We start from the raw sequence: 22,860 nt of genomic DNA, 5'->3' as shown, positions 1-22,860 counted from the left end.
TTTGTTGCAATCTAATAGCTGTGATTACACCAGACACTTTACAGAAAGTAGCCTTGGATTCTTTTTCAGGTGCTTTCCAGCTCCAGCTGTGTAGTTCAAATTCCTCTCTCTAATTCAGGCCCTTGAAGCACATTATTTAGATATGTTGCCCGTTTTCCTACTCAGCATGAGGAACAGTCAAGTTCAAACTACCTCACAAGCTTTCTAAAATGATAGAGCTATTGCTCTGAAACGTGTGGTATCAGCTTTTTTTGTTACTGCTATTATTTGATAAACTCAAGAGCAGAAATCTCTTCTTTCCAAATGCCAATTTGCCTCGACCTTAAGCCACTCAGCTTTACCAGCTGCAGACCAGAAGAACTGTTTTCAAATGTCTCTGCAGTGATTTTATACTTATTGTATTAATCAGCAAGGACAGCTCTTGGTGTTACTGAAGGGCCCAGGCCTAAATACCTGATCCATAATATCTGCACTTTATACTGGTAGCTAACGAGCCGGAGCTGCGGGACTGACTCAGCTCTGGCTCTGTGTCAGCCCAGCCCTCTCCTAATGGGCTGTCACCAAGACAACTCACAGGGCCACCAAACACCTCAGTACAAACACCTTGACACATCTCCTCACCTTGCACAGACTATTTAGTACACAAAGACACGAAAAGCTTCCCAGCAGTGTGAGAACAGACTCTGTTTCCAGCCTCGTGCCTGAGCGCTGATGCGCTCCAGGAATCCCTGCCCTGGGAATGGATCCCTGGCAATCCCTGGATGCTGCTCCCTGGGCTCCATGGGCCTGGACGCTGCTGCACACACCTGCCCTCTTCCAGGGAAAGGTGTCCCTGCCATGGCAGGGCTGGAATGATGTGAGCTTTAAGGTCCCATCCAACCCCCACCACTCTGATTCTGTGACACTGCAATTCTGTGAAAAGGAGTTTCTACACCCCACTTGCTAAAGCAGAGCACCCACCCATCCCAGTTCATGCTCCTTTTTATTCTCTCAGTTAGGAGTTTACTTAACTTTAAAGCTGCAGTAACTGGCACAGCCATGGCAGCAGCAGTAGTCAATAAAATGAGCTGGAAAGCAGCAGCTCAATCCTCGCTCTGACTCATGTCGAACAAGTACTTTCTCTACACTAATCCCACGAGGGTTCAGATCTAAAGTATTTAGAAGCTGAACTATTTAGGAAGGCTCTGTTGAACACGAATGAGTTCTGTTCCTAGCAGCTCATTACTTTCCCTTTACAGTAGTAGATTCCTTCTGTACCAAAACTGTTTCCTATTTCTCTCCAACTTAAAGTGCTTCCTTGTCACTGTATCACAAGTAATTACAAAAACAGTCCCCATGTCTCTCTTTTATTAACACCTCTCAAATATTTGTGCAGAGATTTCATATCCTTCTTTAATCACCTCTGATCCAGTTTATCCAAATTTAGTTCAATCAATCTTTCATTATAAGTAATATTCTCCTGACCTTAGCTACCCTGCTTTGAACTTTCTCAGTATCTCAGCAGTGATTTTTTATGATGACAGCTCTCATCAGCCCCACACACAATATTCTGAGGGCACCTTGTACCACTGGGAATGAACTGGGCATTAACAACTAGATAGAAGAAATAGCCTGAACACCACAAATGCATCTGTAGCTGAAAAGGTGCTGGTTTATACCCTTTCCTCCCTTACTTGTTTTCATTCTGCTGGACTCTTTTTATAAGGTCTAAATGGAGGCAAGACTGCAAATTAAAATAAAATATTCAAACCTGGCTTCTGTTGAGTGAAGTTTTCATTCCTCCTAGGCCTGTTCATTTATGCTGTGATTTCAGGGATTCAACACTGTGGACCAGAGAGGGCCGCACACTAAATTAAAAACTCTGCTGTTTAAACCTGTGCTCTTCCAACTGAAAGTCAAAGCAGGTATAGGGAAAAAAACCCACAATTATTCACTCTCCAAATAAATATCCACATTCTATTAGGAGAGACTTCAGCTTTCTGGGTCTGCTGACTCCTTCACCCATCTCAGCTGTACCTCCTTGAGCCTTGGCTCGGTACCAAATGCCCACATCCAAGACAGCAGTGCTTAGAAGCTGTTCTTTTCAAGCCTGACTAAGGGCTCGTGCTCCACTAATCCCATGTGCTTCCCAGTGCAGTAGGGCTTTGCTATAATTTGCCTTATTCATGTAACTATATTTCAGGTATGTGTAGGAGTGACATTATTTAAGTTCATGTGAAATGTAAATAAGTCAGACACAGCTGAAAATGTATTTCCTCTGCCATCCCTGTATTGTAGAACACAGTGTCACTTCATATTACTTTTCATTATGATAATCTTACTTTAAAGCTGACAGTCATGATTTAATATCCTTGAAAAAGCTTAAAAGTGAGAAGTGTACTCCAGCTACTTTTAGCAGTCTTAAGGAACCCCCTTTCCCAGCTTTTGGATTGTCATCATTTGGATTATGAGAGAATCCATACAACTCGTGTACCTTTATAAATAAAACACACTAGGCAGGGAGCCTGGCATCAGTTACTGAGATGGAACCATAATGATATAAGGAATATATTTCAGCCCACCATGAGTTCTGTTACTAATCTGATGCCATCACATTGTAAGTTTTGTCTCTCATAGAAAAATCTGAATCTGTATCTTTGTCATGTATGAATTATATCCACCCTCTATTCAACAAACCAGTGGTCATAAGAAAATTCACCTACAAAAAGTGAAAAATATGCAGAACAAGCCATCAAAACAAGCATTTACCCTAAGCCACATTCGGAGCACTGCGTGTAAAATAACTTCCGAATTACCTCCTTTTATGTGTCTATAACTCTTACAGAAGAACTTGCAGACTAGAACTGCAGCAATATATGCATTTTTCATCTCAGGTAATGGAAAATTATTGTTTTATGGGTCACTCACCAGCACTTGTTTCTCTGTACCCAGCATTATAGAATTGTTTCAGTGAGGATGCAGAGTAATGTGAGTTCCAGCTGAGGGTGATTCACACAAGGGCCACATCCTGCTCCTCCAAGCCAGAGAATAAGCAACTGCTTCCCTCACATTTCCCCTCAGGTGTGACAACCCTTCCTTAGCACAAAGCCACGTCCTAGCCCTTTGCTGTCTCTTTTTGTTCTGAGGATGACAGAGGCAGAGGAATCAGGAGGCATGGGTTGGGTAATTCCTCATGGTTCCCTCTCCACGTGTCATTAAAACCAAGCAGGAAGGTGAGACAATCCTTACTCTGAGCCAGGAGATTAAAAAATTACAGACAGTACTGCCCTGGTGTTGGCAGCTGCACAGATCTACATTTACTCTTGGTTTCTAAGAAAGATAATAAAAGGCCAGTCATCTAGAAAAACAATAAACAGATCAGCTCTCAAGAGCTATTCCTTTTGATAACACCTGATACACTCCTATGAATGACAGAAAATATTTACATTCTGAAGTGGATCACTCTCACACAGCCCATTTCTTAAAATGCTGATTCCACTTAGGGGAAGACACAATACCTGTGTTCAGAAACAATTCTGTTTCTAATTAACTGAAAAAGCTTTCAACTTATCAGGGTGTTAATGAAATGTAACCACAGAGAAAATGCAGCCTTACATATCCACATTCCCTCTCACACCCCCAAAATATCCCAAACAACCCTCAAACCCTAAAATATCTATCACACTTGGAGGATCATCTTCAGGTTTGCTTTGTTTGGGTTAAACACTACTATACCTGCTCTGTTTTAATTTGTACACTGTCACAACAGTATCCAAACACCTTCCCACATGAAAACCTCCCCTGAGGGTCCTGAGGACTACAAGATAATGCATTTTCCTGGCTTAGTTACTGAGAATTGTGATGGTTCACGTTACAAAGATCGGACAAATATGAAGAATCCAACATCTGCACGCTTCGCGTTTGCTTTGGACATTTTGGTTTATAAGAATGTTTTTCACCCTGTATATGTGGCTGCAGTTTCTACATAACTACCTGCATCTGGTTTGGTTAATGGTTAAAATGTTATGTGTATTTCTATTTTATATACCTTAAACAAACAAATGTGTGCAGTTTGGTGAGAGCAGGATGGTGATTCCACTACAGACAAAGGGCACTACACAGAGGTACCAAAGAAACAGGGAACAGCCTCAGCACAGAAACTCAGCCACTTGTAGTGAAAAGAACACAATTGATGTCCTCCACAGATCGAGAAAAATGGGGGATCTGAAACCATTTATTCACTCAGAAGCAGCTCCATAAGATGAAGCCACTTAGGGATTGTGGCCACAGTTGAATTCTTTGTCAATAAATTCCCCTTAGACACTAACATGTCATTTTCATGGTAACTGAACTGCTCTGCAAGGGAATATTTGTAGCTGGAAATGAAGGGAGGAGAGGGGAATTAAGGCCAGTGAAACAGGAGAAAAAACCCTGATTTTCAGGTTCACCAAGAAGCTTTGGAGCTCTCTCTGCTTTCATGATAACAGGAATCACTTTCCTAGGTGAGGAATAGTTATTTCCTTGGATTGAGCATTAGGGTTTAATGCAATACAAACAAGAAACCTAAGTAAAATGAAGTAATTTTTTTTAACATTTGGAATATTTCTTTCAGGCCATTTTTCTGTGAAAGAAAATCTGTGTAGGTGGAGAATGCACTTCTCAGCTCCTTCAGGAAAGATGATGTGTTCCCATGCTAAGGCACTAACTTCCCCTAGCAGAAACTCAGAAAAACCCTACAGTCAATTCCCCTCTAATTAAGACAGCTCCCACAAGTCACTACTGCATGCAATAATTTGTAATATTAAAGAAACCAAACAGTGTATTTAAATACTTGATGGCCAGAGGTCTGTTCAGAGTTATATTTCCACTTGATTGTGACAAATGAGCCACAGGAGCTAAGGGCCTTCAGTAATAAACACTCTCTTCACACACTTATTTTTGGAACAAACTGCTCTTTTTTCCATTGTACTGTGCTAGAATTTTTCTCTGTAAAACTCTGTTTTACATGCAGGGTAAAAATAAAAGGCTGAATCACATTTCAGAGATCCCTTTCACATTTATGATGGCTGTCCTTCAACCAGAAAAACCCACTTTGGGCTAATCCATTAATATTTACTGATGCAGACTATTTACATGAAGTCCCATCAAGTTAGGGCATTTCTAGAAATGGGAAATAATTTTCCATGCAATTTCACCAGAAAGATTTCAAGAAATTCCAGCTTTTAAAGATTACAGGGATACTGTGTTTAATGTTGGTGAGAAAACTTAGTTCACTTAATCTACCAAAATCATCCTTTAATAATTTCTCTGAGAATTTATTTTATAGTTTTGTTACTCTGAATAAGGACAAGAATTTTTACTACTGTTTTACTGCTTTACAGCTGTATAAATTCAGGCATTTGTTTGTAAGTTGCAAAAGGAGTTTTAGTTTTGTTCTCCTTAGGAGATCACAGCTGCTTCACTCACAGCAATTAAAAAGGATTTCTAGTAACAAGAATATTATCATATTATTGTATTATTATAATCATAATATTAGAAATATTATCAAATCACCTTGAAACTTGTGTTTTAGACATAACTAAATGAATTTTCTGTATGGACAACCTATGTACAGAAAACAAGAGGGAATGGATTTATTGGCACTTCTTGGAGATGACTTTCAAGACTACAAAACCACAGAGAAATAAAATCACCCTAAGTGCATGCTAATAAAACTTCACACCAACACTCACAATTGATGCTCTTTCTCTCCCCACATTGATCCAACCAATCAAGAAAGCAAAAGAACTTTGAATGAAAACACAAAGTACATTCACTGAAATTCCCGAGCTAACCTGTACTTCAGCTGGGAATGTTACAGACTCATACTGAACAACACATTGTGCTCCTCACACCCCTCAGGCCAAGCCCTGCATTCCCTCACCAGTTCTGTCACACAGCTCCTCCTCTGCCTTCAGCTGCTCCAGAAACTTCTGCAACATTGCCATCTCACCCCCATTGCCATTAATCCCTATTTTCCTGGTTTTGCCCAGGATCAGACTCAGGAACACGAGTGAGACCCGAGTTACACCTGGGTGATGGAGGCAGGGGATGGTCACCTCTGCATATATAAATAAATATAACCAGAGAACTACTCCAGGTTGAAAAAAGCCTGTAAGACATCGAGGCCAAGCATTCCCCAGCACTGCCAAGCCCACCCTGCCCATGGCCCCACACAGCTTTAAACCCCACCCCTGCTTTCAACCCTTTCCATGAGGAAATTCATCCCAATGCCCAATCTAAGCCTCCCCTGGAGCAGCCTGAGCTGATTTCCTGAGCCAGGGGTTGCTATTCAGAGTCACCTACCTGTATGGGGCTCAATAGAAAAGTAAGGCTGTCCTTCCAGAATGCTATAAACCAGCTTGGCACTGTTTCCATACACTGGATCATCTGCATCTGTAGCTGTTACTTTAGTAACAAAGGTGCCTAAATAGAAAGAATACACACAATTAATGTTTACACTCGCTAGGAATTTGCATATCTTATTCAAAAACTAATTTGAAACAAAAATTCATTTCCTTGTGAGCTGTACAACAATAACAAAAGAAGGAAAAATATCAGTAACAAGTTAAAATATTACTTGTGGAACAGAAACAAAACATTTTCCTTCAAGCTGCTATGTGCCAGCAGCCTGAATTTCTGGGTAGAATAAAAGCCCTTTTAGTATCTGTATTATTTAAAGTTTCTTTGTAGAATGCATTTAAAGCTACCTGATACATCTGTGTAGACTTCAGCATTTGCAAAGGAAACATATCAAAGGGATACAAAACACAAGGTTAATAATACAGTATAATATGTTGCATTTAAGACTTTCAAACTCACATTTGAAAGAACTTTGCCAAGTTACAGAGACCAGATAGAAAAACAATAATAAAAAGGGTTCTTTTTTCTTCTCTTGGCTTGCAGCCATGATAATGATTTGATGTGGCCACAGTGACAGAGTTGGGACAACAGCAATTGTCTCTGAAATGAGTCTCTGCCACTCAGGGGGCCATTGTTCAGCCAGAGTTATAAATTCCATACTCTGACAGAAAATAAATAGGAAAAAAAAAAAAAAATAAGGAAATTACCCTTTTTATTTCTTAGACAACATAGCACTTGCCATTTCTGTAAGAAGCAAAATGGAATGAAATTCAGTTGGTTGCATTAAGGTTGCTGCAGAGAGGTTTTTTTTGGCTGACATAAAAGTATGATGGCATTAATTAGGTTGACAATAGAGACAATATCTACAGAGGGAGAGAAAGCAAGAGAAGGAGAAAGGTTAAAGGCTGAATTACGTTCAGAAAGGAAAATAATTACAGCACCCACCAAAAACCCCCAATTCTGGATATGTCAATAAAAATAGCCTCCTGTTCCTTCTCAGCCTTGGTGTGCTGTGAATCCTGATCCCTTCAGGCCAGCAGAGCAAAGGGAAGGAGATCCCCTTGGCACAGCCTTGGTCCTTGTCCTGTGCTCCCTTTTCCTCTCTCCCTGCAGTTCTGTGGGTTGCAGCACATGGAAATTATTTAGAGAAATGTTTGGATATCTAGATATAATTTGCATGTGACCCATTTCACTCTTTCCCAGCTGGCCACTTCAAACAGCAGATGTGGGGCCAGGGTTTGGGAGGGCAGGATTTGGGAGGGTGCAGAACACCTCTCTTGAGGAGCACAAGCTCTGCAGAGACTGAAGTAGGTTTGCTACGTGGAACTGATGGGATAATTCCCAGTGAAGGGAATGTGGGTTGCAGAAATACATCTCACTAGAGAAAAAAATGGCTTTGGCTGGTATTGGCCATTTATCTTTTGTGTAAATTTACCCATTCTTACAGAGGAGAATATCAGCAAAGGGAGGCAGAGGAGAAGTGTCCCCCCAGCATCTCTCCTGGGCTCAGCAGGGGCCAGAGGAGTCCTGCAGCTGGTGTACATCCCATGGAAAAGGAATATTATGTGACATCTCTCTCTGACAGATGCTTGCTGAGCCTGTTTTATAAATATGCAAACTGTTCATGTTTTGAAGCTTAACTGTATTTGATGTTGAAAGGTGACCTCATACCTAACCTTTAACAGAATCATTTCTAACCTGTCACAGGGCCTGAGAAATGGGCTTTATCCTCAACTTGGTGCTTAGTTTGTAAGGAATTAACATCAGAAATGTATTGTCTGCCCCATGACAACAACCAGACAGTGACAAACTCCTGGCTGCTGTGAGTGGAAATGGTAAAGGGGACAGGTGACACATCTGGTGCCCAGCCCCATGGCAATTTCAGCAGCTTCAGCCTACAGGTGACATCCTCAATGCCCTCCTTCAATAAATAGAGAGGGGAAGAGGGGAGCAACCCTGGGGCACACTCAGAGGCCATGGCAGAAAAGAGAGAACAGTAACAAGGGGGTTTGCAGGAAGCTCGAGTGTGCATTTTGCAGGAAGAGAGGGACAAAAGCCCCCTTTGTGGCTTGGCCACAGGAGTTACAGGGCTTGAGAAGCTGCAGCTGATGGCAATGTGTTGAAGTCCTGTTGGTTCATCTGTACTCATACTCACTGCCAGGGCTCTGTGTTGCTGTTCCCACAGCCAGCCATCCCCAGCCCAGCTGTACCTCCCCTCTCTGGAAATCCCAGCACATCCCAGCACATCCCAGCACATCCCAGCACATCCCAGCACATCCCAGAACATCCCAGAACATCCCAGCACATCTCAGCACATCCCAGCACATCTCAGCACATATCAGCACATCCCAGCACATCTCAACACATCCCAGCACATCCCAGCACATCTCAACACATCCCAGCACATCCCAGCTCATCCCAGCTCATCCCAGCACATCCCAGCACATCTCAACACATCTCAGCACATCCCAGCTCATCCCAGCACATCCCAGCACATCTCAGCACATCCCAGCACATCCCAGCACATCCCAGCACATCCCAGCACATCTCAACACATCCCAGCACATCCCAGCACATCCCAGCACATCCCAGCACATCCCAGCACATATCAGCACATCTCAGCACATCCCAGCACATCCCAGCACATCTCAACACATCCCAGCACATCCCAGCACATCTCAACACATCCCAGCTCATCCCAGCTCATCCCAGCACATCCCAGCACATCCCAGCACATCTCAGCACATCTCAGCACATCCCAGCACATCCCAGCACATCCCAGCACATCCCAGCTCATCCCAGCACATCTCAACACATCCCAGCACATCCCAGCACATCTCAATACATCCCAGCACATCCCAGCACATCCCAGCACATCCCAGCACATCTCAGCACATCTCAACACATCCCAGCTCATCCCAGCTCATCCCAGCACATCCCAGCACATCCCAGCACATCCCAGCACATCCCCATGTCCATCACCCTGCCCCAGGACACCACCAGCCATGAATTCAGGCTCACAGCTTCCTTCAGCTGGATCCAGGCTGAAGGAGCAGCTGATGTGCTTGTTTCTGTGGCTGCTATCATAAAACTTGTGGTTTGTAATCTCCTAAATCAGAAGAGGTTTGTGAAGAACATCACACAATGGGACAGGGCTGGAAAAAGATAAGGCTCATCACAAAGTGGAAATTTTACTTGAGTATTTTATCTAGACGGCTTCATTTTTTTTCCATTATATACTTTATATAAAAAAGGAAAATAAAAGAAATAAAACTGTTGACTTCTTGGAGATTGTGTTTGATTTTCCTAGCTGGCTCTCATTTCAAAGGCCTTCAGAAATAATTACATTGCTTGTTTAGAAAGATTTGATATATAATTTCTATTCTTATCTTACTTCACTTGAGAATTCCTGAAGACTTTCTATAGATATTTATTTCAAGATTCCCAGACTTGAATGGATATGCTGATTCTTTGATAAGCACATTCTTTATCCTAAGTGTTCATTAGACACTAAAGTTGAATACACCCTAATAAAAAGAGTTAATCAGTGTCTAACATTGCTTCCAATCCTGATGCTCAGCTACCAAGATTTTCTTCTTGTGATATAAAATAATTCAATCACTTATTGAGACCCCAAGTTCAACTGAAGTATATAAATCTATTAAAAATACATGGGTAATATGTGTGTCAGTATTTTCAGTTAAAATACACATAAGGCAGGGGGAAAGGCATGATCTTCTTCTTCTTTCCCTTACAGGTCACTTGAAGTGTGATTATCATCTCACCTAGTAAAATTAATGAAGGGAATGGACACCTGAAATACTCTCTTGCCTCCTAGCAATCAGTTTTTTCCCCAGCCAGTCTCTGCCACTCAGCACTGCATTTCCAACCATCACACACCCTTCTGAGGCCTGTCAAATCCAGCCATTTGCTCCCAACAATCTTACTGATGAAAATTGTTTAGGGAAGATGTGAGTGATCATGAAACAGAAATTAAAGAAATTGCTTCCACTACTGAAATTAGTTAAGCTTTGGCATAGTTTAAATTTTATCACCTTTAATTTGATGGGGTTTTTTTTCTTTTTTTTTTTTTTTTTCTTTCTTCATGCCTTGAGTCAAATTTTCTGCAGGTGTGAAACACGCTACATTATGTTGTTCACACTGGCAATAATCAGGATATTTAGGAGCAAACCCTGCTCTCTCTGCAGCTGCAGGTGATGCTGCTAAGTCAGTGATGTCCTGGTTCCCCTGCAATGTGCTGAGAGCTCCCCTGCCCACAGGTGAGCACAACCTGGGCACCAACAGATTTGGAGAAATGATTGATCCCTGATGGTGAAAAACAATGCAAGGAAAAAAGGAACTCACAGGCACCATGGCTGTTTTTAGCCACACCAGCACTCTCCAAGCTTTGGATTATCAATATTTAAGCAGGGTTTTACTCCATTACTGATGCTGCAGTTATAAACTACATGCACGTAAGTATTTTTTACAATGAGCTTCAAGTTTTAAAGATAAAAAGTTTGCATTGAAAAGGCTGTAAGAATGCAGGGAAGGGTATTTGTTAAGTAAATGCTCTTGGAAAAACAACATTCTGGGTTCTGCTCAGCAAATCAGCTGCTAAGGTTCCTGTTTGTGTTTAATTTTGACTGCATTTGGCTTGTGTTTGTTTCTTTGTCAAGGCTACAACAAACTCATTTAGCCAGGGACTATAAATTTGAAATGGTGCCATTTTTATAAGCAAGCCACTATTGTAGTCCAAGTCACTGTTGTCCTAATTACAATAATATTGCTGTTTTATATAATCTGGCCCAACAGCATAATCACAGTTTCTTTTTTCTTTATGTACCTAATGTTGCCTTATTTAAACCAAATCCTTTTTTTTTCTTTTTGAGAGATGAAGCAAACTCTAAGATGCTCTGTTGAAAAACTTTGTGTGTTTTTTTCCTCAGGTACAATTTTGCAATGCTAATGACCCTTAAATATGGATTTAACCACCATAAATATAGACTGCACAGAGATTCAACAGATTTTAATTAATGAACACTTCTAATGTGCTTTAACCATTAGCCACTGCTGATTGTTTTACTCTGTCAGTGTCAGATTGTTTTACTCTGTCTTTACCACAGGCCAACAATCAGAGGCACAATTAACAACAGAACTATTTTTATATGGCTAGGTGAGAAAGGCTGTGTTTGCTGGCAAAGTAAGATTAAAAACCATCATGAAAAATAAGATGTGTGTGCTCAGCTAGTGCTTTTCTGTTGTTTTGGCTGTGTTTTTATGTGCAAGTCAGGGTACAGATTCTGCACATTAGTCAGAAAGAAAAATTCATATGCCGCCACAGGGAGAAAGCAAATTCTTTTGGTGTGGCAATGAAATGTACTGGGGGGAAAAAATTCCAAAAAATCAAATTTGAATGTTCTAGAGGAGGTAATGCATAGTTGGTGCCAAGAATTTACATGAATCCATATTCAGTGAACAACCATTTTGTAATGGCTGGTAAAAATAAATAACGTGACCATAATGAAACCTGGTGGGACCATGATTTCTCATCTTCCCAGGGACTTCTGGGGCATTTGCTTATTATTATTATTGGGTTTTGTTGTTTTTTTTTTATTTTCTGATGCCCTTTTTGGTCTCACTCACTCTTTCTCTCCTAATCTTCCCAAATCTTGACAGGCTGAAATCATAATTTCATTCTGAAGATCTGATTACCAACCTGATGGGGCATTAGCAGAGTATTTGCATGACAAAACCTGGCCATTATTTACCAGCTCTTTTGTTTTCTAAGAGGATCCTGTGCTTCAAAAACCTTCAGCTGGTTTTGGAGCTGGGCTGATGGAAGCCCTGCTGCCAGGGGTGGTCACACAAAGCATTGTTTGTACCCAGCAGGTCAGATAAGCATTCTTTCCAAAATGAAGCCTTTTCTTCACTGTCCTTCTTTGCTATAATCTCACAGGTAGCATGACAGTTGTTGTCATGGTAACAATTTTTTATTGAATAAAACTGCAATAATCTCATAAAAACCTGCATAACTTCTTGACATGTAAATTATTACTGCCTCAAAGCTGAAGGAACTTATTCTTATTTGTTTTTCATTGTTGCTGGTTTTTTAAATGCAAAAACATAGTTTTAAGCCTTATCATCCTGCATTATTACATTAGACCATTTCTAAACCCAAAATCTATGAATTAGAGGTTTTACTAACCAAATAAAGAAAATGTATTTGAAATAGGAATCTGTTTAAAGCACTACAGAACTTGTTAACATATGCAAATTACCCACATAAAATATCATTGCAGATCTTGGTGTTCATGCAGATATATAAATACATACACACATATAAATTGTGGGGATGTTGCATGAGTATTTAAGGATTGTTTTTGCAGATCACAAGTTATTATTTCAGCCCTACCTTCTGAACCTGTATTTGAATGTATTTTTATTCTTATTAACAGGTGCTTCATTGCCAAATCTCTGGGAGTCCAATGTGTGGATCAGATCTCACAGTGCAGGAAGGTTCTCTCCCCAGACACCCCGAGAGCCAAGTGCCAGGAAAGACAAACACAGACACAAGAGAGACAAGGAGGTGTTGGACTGGATGATCCTTTGAGGTTCTGTTCCAACCCAGGAATTCTGTGACTCCATGATTCTGTGAGGAGAGGATGTAAATCCCCCTGGGAAGCAATGCTGCCAGCACATGGTGCTGCTGCTGCTGCCTGACCTGCAGAGCCCACAGCACCTCAGAACCATGGAAAATGTCAAGGACACCTTTGGGAACAGGTAACACAGGGCTTGGGTGAGTTTTTTAGGTCTTCCCACAACTAGAGGAAAGCATGTTAAAAAAAAAATAAATTAAAAATCTGCTTTTTAAGTGTTCAGCACACCCTTAATGAACAAAAAAAATGAATGAGGCAATAGATGGCACCCTAAGCAGAGCTAAAGGATAGAGATACAGGCCAGAAGAGTCCACTGAGGGAAAAATGGAAAACCTGTGCTTGCCAAGGAAGGCCAGCATGCATCCTGCTGTTTCCGTGGCAGAATCCAATATGCAATCATTTCTAGAGGCAGAAATGAGAAAGGAAAATTTGTGTATGTTACAGATGCAATAGTGGTGTGTTGGCGGTGAGAACCACATAAATACACAGATACAAGACTTCTCTTTATCTTCTGCAATGAGAAAAACAACAAAAGCTTTCTTACAATGAGAAATTGTACAAGGAGGAATAGCTTCCCAAGGGAAATAACAGAATCCTCCTCAGTGAAGAGTTCACTCTCTTGCACAGGATGCTGGAATAATGTATTCTAAGGGAAAACCCTAGAAAGACAGGAAGATTAACTAATAGGGTAATTTGTCTTTCCCAGCTGTAATTTATTTGACTCTAAGTAGTGAAATAGTGTGATGCTGTCATGATCTTGTTTATGATGATTAAGGTAAGGAAGAAGGAAAAGAAGGTTATTCACACAACTCAGTTTTAGACTCAACTGGCTAAATTGGATACCTAGCTGCACCAGCTGCCTGCTCTACCTGAGGGAGGAAGACAAAATCATCCTCTCCTGGAATCCTCCTTTTTTGGCTGACCAGAGAGGAACAGAAATTAATTTGGCCAGCTAATGTGAATGCCAAAATTTTAATCCTGTGACTCCTCTCTTTTGTGGATGTACCCAAAAGTGGCCACCCCAGTCTCTAATTTCAGGAACAGCAAGCGGGTGAACCTGACACTCCAGACAAGGAGAACCTTGCAAGAAGTTTGGGTTTGTTTACATTAAATTCTATCATAGAATCCCAGAATCACAGAACCAGTGAGGTTGGAAAAGCCCTCCCAGCCCACGGAGTCCCAGCTGTGCCCGATGCCCACCTTGTCCCCAGCCCAGAGCTCTGAGTGCCACCTCCAGCCCTTCCTGGGACACCTCCAGGGATGGGCACTGCAAAGCTCCCTGGGCAGCCCCTGCCAAGGCCTGAGCTCCCTTTCCATGGGCAAATTCCTGCTGCTGTCCACCCTGAGCCTCCCCTGGAGCATTTTAAGGCCATTTCCTCTTGTATGTATCTCTGTCTGAATACCTGTGTGCACTTATATGCTCACACAGACACCTGTAAACACTTTCTGAAACAAACTGCAGCTGATACAGTTCATATTTTGTTTTTAATATTAAACATGAGTGACAAAACATTACTTGCTTGTTTTGCCACTTTGTTTTATATAACTAGTTGAATGTAATGTCACTGAAATGCACAGAGAGATTTTTTCAGTACTTTACAGACCTATTGGAAATAACAGATCCTGCCCTAAAGAAATGGTGATCTAAACCAAAGGTTTTAGCACCTAAAAATCTGGTTCAGTGAAAGAATCTGAAAGAATCCATCAACTTGGTCTATAATAATTCATGTAGTGCCATGAAGGAAAATGCAAGAAGCTGTTTCTTGGTTCCAACAGAAAAATATTCCTTTCATACCTTTGATACATTAAGTGATGTTCAGTTCCATAAGCAGAAGAGGTATCCAGACTGTTTCTCCCAAATATTACATATTTCTCAATGCAATTCCTGGAGTAGATAGTTTAGGAGGTTAATGAAACCCTTAAAGAATGATAATGTCATGCAGGACATGTTTGAGTCCAAATCTCTGCACAAACGCATGACCTACCGCACGTGACACAACAATGTTTGTGCAGATTGCTCATGTGCCGCTTTAAGGACTTCTTATCATGTGAGGGAAATGGGAAAAACATATTGTATGCAAATGTGTGACTGCAGAAGTATGAGAGGAGCTGGCTATGGCTGGAGAAAAAGGCTGTGTGAACATGCAGGAACGGAGCGAGCTGGCAGCCCCGCACCTCGCGGCTCTGTAATGAGGGCTGGAGGAAGCGTGCCTGGGAAATCTAATCAACTGCAGATTTTACCATTTCTTCTCTGCATAAACTAATTGTTTTGGAACTCTGATGCTGCCTCTTTCACACAATATTTTGGAATCAGAAGTACTTTGCAACAGAAATACATATTCAGATTTAGGGATGTGGATTCCTCCCTGGCAATTATCCTGGCTGATGTTACCTGGGTTTACCTGTGTGGATCTAACAAGAAGGCACCTTCTGCCTTTTCAGTTTTAAGGCTGGCTGTTCTTTCTTGCTACAACTTATGAGATGGTGCCTTTAGAGAGCCTGCAGGTATTCCTTTGCAAATTCCCCTGGGTGGCTGTTTGTTAGGATTAGTACACGGTTTGAAACATCACAGGCAACAGCAGAAGGGTAAAATATATTTTATGTTTGGCTTAAGGAATTATGTTTTCCTTTCATGCTATTTTTTTATATTCTCCCTTTAGATATCCCCCTCGCTACAGAATATTAATTGATATTTGTGAGAGAAATGGGAAATAGCTCTTCTTCTGTTCAGGACTTTTTGAAAGACTGCTTGTCTCTAATCAATTGACTATTTCATCAGCATTCATTCTGTGAGGTCCCCAGGCAAAGGCAGTAAAATTGGATGATCACTGTACACTGTATTACCAAGCAGAAAAAAAAAGGTACCGTAAGTCTTGTCGATTCCAATGGAAGTTTCAGGTTATGCTCAGGTGTATTGTAAAAAAAATAGAAATAAATAATAAAGCAGCCTAGGCTGTTTACTGCAGAAATTCTTTCATTTCTGACTTTGTGTGGTGAGACTGGAAAGTGGCTGATATCACCTCACAGCTTTGGGGCTCTGCTGGCTGTGCTAGGGAGAGCCTGGAGTGCCAGCCTGTAACCCAGGGCACAAAAGCAGGGTATGAAATGTTGTCCCCCAGGGCACTGTGGGGCCAGCAAAAGGCAGCAGAGCCCTTCTGGGCCCTGGGGAAGGGGCACAGCACAACCAGCTGCTCCCTGGGCCCATTCCTGAGGAAGCTGTGCTGACAGCACAGAAGAGCTGTGAGCTCTTCTCATGGGAAAGCAAGAGCTGCACATTCAGCACTTCACCAAAAACAGAGGAGCCAGCTCAGGGCAGGGTGGGGAATGACCAGTGCCAGAGAAAAAAATGGATTCTGAATTGTATCTCATTTTGCCAAATATCAAGTGTGTCCATCAGAGAGATGTCTAAAACAGGCTGCTTAATGAAGAATTTGAAGAGTATTGGTCTCTGATGATCTAAAGCCAAGTCTTTGTGCTAGCAGAGGAATAGAAATTACAGTAATCAAAGTTTCTGTGAAAATATTACCACACTGAACTTTATTTTCTGACCTAGAACTTTCTACCTTGTGGTGAGACCTCGTCTACATTTCCTGTGATTGAAGCAGGTGAGATGCTGCTGCAGACCAGTTCTGGGGCATTTCACAGAGATCCAGTCTGGCAGGAACCTGTGCTGCTCTACTTCCTCTCATCCCTCTGTTTTCCACTTAGCCATCATCCCCTGGCCATCAAACAGGCTTATGTCACCAGCCAAGCTGCTTAGAGAAATGAGATAACGCAACTTCAAAGCCTGCAAAACCAAACCAAACCACTCTTTGAAACACCTTTTTTTTTTTATTTCCTTCAGAATTTTACATTTGGGGAAATTGTGAGAAATCCATGCTGAGAATAGATTTAAACTTGTAACCAGGGGAGAATGCATCAGAAACCTGAGTCAGAGACTTATTTTCACACAGTCACAGAACACAAACACGATGACGCATTTGATATGTACAAATGGAAGAGACCACAAAGGGTTTCAGAAGCAGAATATCTGCAACAAGAACAAGATGCTTGTGACTAGGAGGCAAGAGGAAAAACCACAGTGAGACAGATTCTTGTAGGTACAAAGGACATTCACCTGACACTGCCAAAATTTCCTCTGCTCTGCCATCACATGATCAACATGTGGCAGCTCTGTCTGTCTGTCCTCATCCCAAACCAGAAACATCACAGCAAGATGGATTTCTCTATTTGGAAGAACTCCATAAGGAACTCTGTCTTCAGTTCTGATCCCAGCAGATTTTTCTGCAGTTTGTCTTCACTATGTGTCATCTGCACAACTTTTCTTCGTGCCAAGGGAATACATGTGTGCAAAAATGGGCAATTTGTGACAAATTTCTGCCAGTGAAGGGAGAGGCAGAAAAGCAGTGTTTGTCTAAGAGACCAGCACACATCAGTAGCTCCACACCCTGCACAGCTGAGTCAGGTTTGCTCCTAAGGGCCACACAGTGCCTCCAGAACCTCAACACTCAAGTAATTCCTGCCATAGGCACAAATTGCTTGGAGCAATCCCACTGATTTTGGTAATTCTGTGTTGTCAATAACTGGTTTAGTACAATAGGACAATATAGAGGGGGATAACTAAAGGGTCAGCCTATAAACCCCTAAAGAATATTAATTGTATCATGGTCCTCAAGCCCATAATGACCACATAAGAACAGTACAGAAAGATAATGACATTTTTGATCAGGCCTCATGAGAAATGAAAAGCACAAAAACAGCAGCACATGCTCAGAACTGTGTTTTCTCAAGGCTCAACAGCCTGTTGGGCTAAGGAGCAGCCAGCCAGCCCTGGTGCTGAATGTCCTGAGCCCTTCCTGAAGCACACACACTCACCAAAGAAATCTCACAGAAAACTCCCCACTACCACAGCTGCTGTGTGAGATTATACACAAGAGGAACAAGACAACACCTATATATATATATATATATATATTATTTTTTTTTAACAGCTATTACACTCTTGTCATATTTTAAAACATCTGATGGTTTTCCCCTTAGCTTCTGCACTGCCTTTGCATTTACCCTTTGGGCTATTGGAGCTGACCCCAGTGCTGCAGTCCCTTTACTCCACAATTTTGTGACAAACTATCATTGATTTAAGAGTCATGCTCAGTGCCTTAAAAATCAATGACAAAAACCCCAGCAAGTCGGTGTGGTTGATCTTGACAACATTTCAGGTCAGATTTTTATCACAATTTTCTGATTTTTCACATTATTTTATCACTATTCATGTCAGACGTTGCGTGTTGATTTCATACAGAGCAGATTTTGTCCTTTTGCAAACAATTTGTAAGTGGAAGAGAATGAATATCTTTGGGAGAACTGGAAAGCAAAGCTGCAGTATGTACAGTGTGGTCCTAATACTCCTGGCTGGACTAAAGAATTCTGCTCTGCTTTAAAAAAAAAAGATAGAATATCTTATCAGCAATGGTGTAATCAAGGGCAAACATTCCTAAGTAGATGTGTGTGTGCCAAAACTCAAAATTGATATTCTGACTCAATTGAAAGCCTAAACCCTTTCCAATAAAGACCTTTCGTGGAAGTATTTAAGGACAAAACAAATTATAATTCTAAGCTTTTTCATATTGTTACTATTTTCAAGTGGCAAAGGCAGAAGCCTTTCTAGGGCAATGTCAGGCTGAATTCCACTGTGTGTACTTTATTCTCCTTATAACTGTCAGGAGAAGCCTTAATATTTGGAGATTATTAAAGTTTGTCTGTTTACCTTAATTCAGGCAAACTATGAGAGAATTCTCTTCCCTTATGGCTTTTGTTCTTTTTCCATCTGTGTCCTGTTTTATTTCACCAACACGTTTGTCACTCTGCTTCAGTCGTCTCCTGTCTTTCAACATGACACTCGCTGTCTAAACACTCCCGGCTTCTCTGAGAGCGAAATCAAGAGATTTCACTCCTCATTCCTCTCCTGAAATAAAGGGATCCTAAAACTCTGCTGTCAGGAGACAACATACACTTTGGCTCCCATTGCCACCTCTCCACCTGTTTTGGGGAATTCGTGTGTCTGTGTGTAGCTGAGAAGGTAACACAGAAACAGAACACATTCAAGAGAGGGTGTGGGGTTTTTTATTCCTCTTTTCTTTCTTTTTTCTTTAAATAAGCTACAGAACTGGTTCCAATTGCCCTTATGGTTCTTCTAAGCTTGTTCTTTCATTTATATAATAGTCTATCTTCATTGCAGGCATAGATACAGAGCTCATAGGAAAATGAGGACAGAAAAAATAGAGTCTTGGGGTTCTTACTCCCAGAAGTACAGAAAAATTTATATTTTTTTTAAGGTTTTAACTGAGTTTCTACCCCAGTGTGCCCTTTTACGTTTAAAAGTGATTAAACAAGATTTACAGAAAAATTATTTCCTATTTGTAATATTTGCCATAATGAAGTAATTCCACAGATTTCGCTTTTTGATCTTTAATTCTTTAAGAAAATTAAGAACATAATTAAAAGATTAAAGTTCACAGTTTCAGCAAAGAACATATTCTCCATATACACTATTAGCTTCCACAAGCAAATTCATCATTTTTGGAGGTGGGGAACAGGGCTTACTATGGTAGATTATGTAGGAATTAGAGTAAAAAAAATTCAATTTGGTTCTCAAAACTTTTTTTTTTTTTTCTGGAATGTGCTGGTCTCTTTGCTCAAAGAGAGAAATAAGAGATTTCAGAATAACTCTGAGCACAGTGACGCGGCCGGCAGCGAGCGCGGGTGTGGGAGTGTGTTCTGCAGAGACAGCTGAGAAGTGAGCAGCTCTCCTCCCAGAGAGAGCTCCGGGTAATACTGATCCTCTTTGCACCAGGCAGTGGGAGGAGAGCCATGCAAATCCTTTTGTTTCGGCAGGGAAGCAGGATTTTCCAGAGAGCACCGAAACACAGAATAAAACCACGCAGGGGAGCCGTGGCCGTGTGCGGCTCTGGGACGTGGGCACACACAGAGCCCCACATGGGCTGGCACACACTGCAGGTAGGGACAGAACCCCAGAACTGGCGTGGAAGAGACCCTAAAGCCCATCCATCCCACCCCAGCCATGGGCAGGGCCAGCTCCCAGTGTCCCAGGAGCTCCAGCCCCAATGTCCAAGCTGGCCTTGGGCACTGCCAGGGATCCAGGGGCAGCCCCAGCTGCTCTGGGCACCCTGTGCCAGGGCCTGCCCACCCTGCCAGGGAACAATTCCTGCCCAAGATCCCATCCAGCCCTGCTCTCTAGCAGTTGGAAGCCGGTTGTCACATCCCCATAGTGTTTCATTCCAGTTCTAGTTAGTCAAGGTAACACCTGACATTCCTATAATACATCTCTTCTAGCCAGGAACATAAGACCAGGTCTAAGGTACCTCTTAGAAACACTTTATCTTGTTAGAACCTTAGAACAATGAAAGGTTAAAGCTCTCATCTGTATTTCATGCGTTGCCTTCCCCTGAGGCCCAAAAATAAAATGCCTTGTACTGCATCCTCATTACATAAGTACTATATATAGGGAGCATATGAGCTTCTGTTTCAGAGCAGAAAATTGATATAAGCATTTTGAGGAAAGAAAAGGTTGAGTAGAACTTTGTTTCATCCTGAGTAAGAACACTGCCTAGTGATGCCTGTGTTGTACAAAAGTCAAGGCTGAAATTGGCAGTGGGTGGAGATCTCTGTAAGGGAATTAACTAAGTGGATAATGGAAGTGAAATGTTCTTAGTGGGGGGAAAATAATAAAAATTCCTTGAACTCTGTTCTTATAAACATTACAGAAGAGTTAATGCAATTTTAAGAGGACTAAAAAAAACTTCAAAAAATTTGAAATCATTTGCAGAGAATCATTTCCTTCATCTCTTGATATTGCTACCTGTGGATCAAGAGGAGAAAGCAGAAGGAAATAGTAACAGCAACATTAATGAAGGGTAACACTCTCATCCAGCCTTGATATTTGGTTCCATCAGAGATTAAAACACAGGCTCCACTGCCTCTACTTCAGAGACTTTACGCCCATTCATGTCCCATGTAATGCAATCAGGAACATTCTCTGAGTTTCAAAGCAACAGCAGAGAAATAGATTCTTTTTCTCAATCAAAGAGCAGGAGTGCAGGTTGGTGCTTCTGTAGAGCAGCAGCCTGGAAACCTGCACCCCCAGGAACGTCCTGTAAAACACAGGGAAGGGCCAGGGATCTTAAGGGATAAATGAGCAGAACTCCCAGAGCTCCAGGAACAAACCTCAGGCCTGTCAGATAATCTATTGCAGATCTCTAACTTTTAGATTGCTTTAGTAATGGTAACAACTGTTTTATTGTCACAACACACTGGCTTTTGGACAAAACTCTTTCATGCAGCCTAACAAACCATAAGAACGTGGAGCTTTGTCATTTCAGAGGCAGTTCAGTGTCTCTCTTTTCCCCAACATGCTTGGGGAACAGGTGAAACATTTCCCCATGGAGCCAGCTCCTTTCACTATTCCCTAAACTACATCCAGCCATTGGCTATTTCTCCTACAATCCTCTATAATAAAGTTTTCCTAGATGAAGTTTTAACTTATAATTCATCTCTCATTACCTTTATTCACATATTTCTCTCCTCTTTCACTCTTTCTTCAATTTTACCTCTCTTTTACTAATATTTCATCTTTTATTCTCTTTTATTCCCTTACTCTCATTGCATTTACCATCTTTTAAACCTCATGTTAATAATTAACTAAATTTTTATTCATCTCCTGATCAGTTTCCTCTCAAAGTTTTCATTTTGGTTTTTTGGTTTATTTTTTTCTCCTCTTCTTTACAGTGAATACATCTTGGATGGGGGCCATGTCTTTATCACAGATTATAAATATGCAGACATAAATTATTTTTATAGTAGGCTTTATGATCAGAAACCATCTTTTCTTTTCTTGCATACATTTCTCTTTTTTTTTCCTGTAGAATACTACATAAATCCCATTTACATAAAGAATGACAGCATTCAATTTTCCTTCCTCCTTCTCTCACACGGCTTTGTTTTGGTTTGCTTTTCTTATTCTCATTTTATTTAATTAAGTCATTTGCTCACCTAGAGCTTGGCAGAAATATCTTCTGAAAGCAGATCCATATTATGTTTGTGCTTCTGTATAAAGTAACTCAATGTATAAAAGCTATGGTTTAGCAAAAGAACTGAAATGCAGGCTCGAAAATTCACGTATCATTTTTGGCACAAGCTTGTTCTTAGTTCACAATGAAGATATGAAAATCTGTTGGAGAAGAGTCGATTTCAAAGCTGAAGCCTGAGGTATGACCATGCAGACAGCACATCACACTTGGATTTGACAATGTCTCGGTGTAACTCTCTGTGCTGTGAGTGAGAGATGGTTCTGGCTCCTCACATTATTCCTCCTCCTTTTAGCTCAGTAAGAAAGAGTTGTGTTTTTGAAACTTTGTGATAGGATGCTGCTCATTCCACAAAGTGCCTTGGCACTCCTTCAATTACCTTGCTTTGACAGATGTAGACAAATCACTGAAAAGCACATTATCCTCAACCTAACACTAAAATGCATTAGAATTTCCTCTGCATTTCACAGCCAGATTTTGATGCCTTTGCTTATGCTGAATTCTTATATTGCCCTAAAATGGATTCTCTTGGTTTGGTGGCTTTGCTTCCCTTTGGCTGCAGTGACAGCTGAAGATGAGCTGCACTCCATGTGTGCCATGGGGAGTGTCAATATCTGCCTCTGTAAGGATGTTCACTTGCAAACACAGGGGCAAACTATGCAGAAAATATTCTAATATATTAATCCATGAGGAAATGGATTCACACTAATCTGACA

General features: G+C 41.2%; 1 protein-coding gene and 1 long non-coding RNA gene across 4 annotated transcripts in view; one reads left to right on the top strand and one right to left on the bottom strand.

Annotated features, from left to right (window-relative positions):
• Positions 1-22,860, bottom strand: part of CDH8 (cadherin 8) — a 136,027-nt gene that overhangs the window by 72,495 nt on the left and 40,672 nt on the right. For 2 of the 3 annotated variants that reach the window (XR_015275460.1, XM_023934866.2), the window contains exon 3: positions 6,325-6,444. Coding sequence is in view for 2 of the 3 variants with exons in the window: in XM_023934866.2 (XP_023790634.1) it covers positions 6,325-6,444 (120 nt within the window). In the remaining variant the exon portion in view is untranslated. Of the gene's footprint in view, positions 1-1,750; positions 2,055-6,324; positions 6,445-22,860 lie in introns of those variants that run through there. The other variant, XM_086847847.1, reaches the window with a different exon arrangement.
• LOC147650822 (uncharacterized) lies at positions 10,225-14,555 on the top strand. The gene is made up of 2 exons (XR_015275463.1): positions 10,225-10,856; positions 12,840-14,555. It is a non-coding gene; the product is annotated as an uncharacterized LOC147650822 (long non-coding RNA).

Source organism: Cyanistes caeruleus, chromosome 12 (genome assembly GCF_971803275.1).
Source record: "Cyanistes caeruleus chromosome 12, bCyaCae1.hap1.1, whole genome shotgun sequence".
Taxonomy (NCBI): domain Eukaryota; kingdom Metazoa; phylum Chordata; class Aves; order Passeriformes; family Paridae; genus Cyanistes; species Cyanistes caeruleus.
Note: the sequence above shows the minus strand (reverse complement) of the source record. Positions and strands in the feature narration are given on the sequence as shown.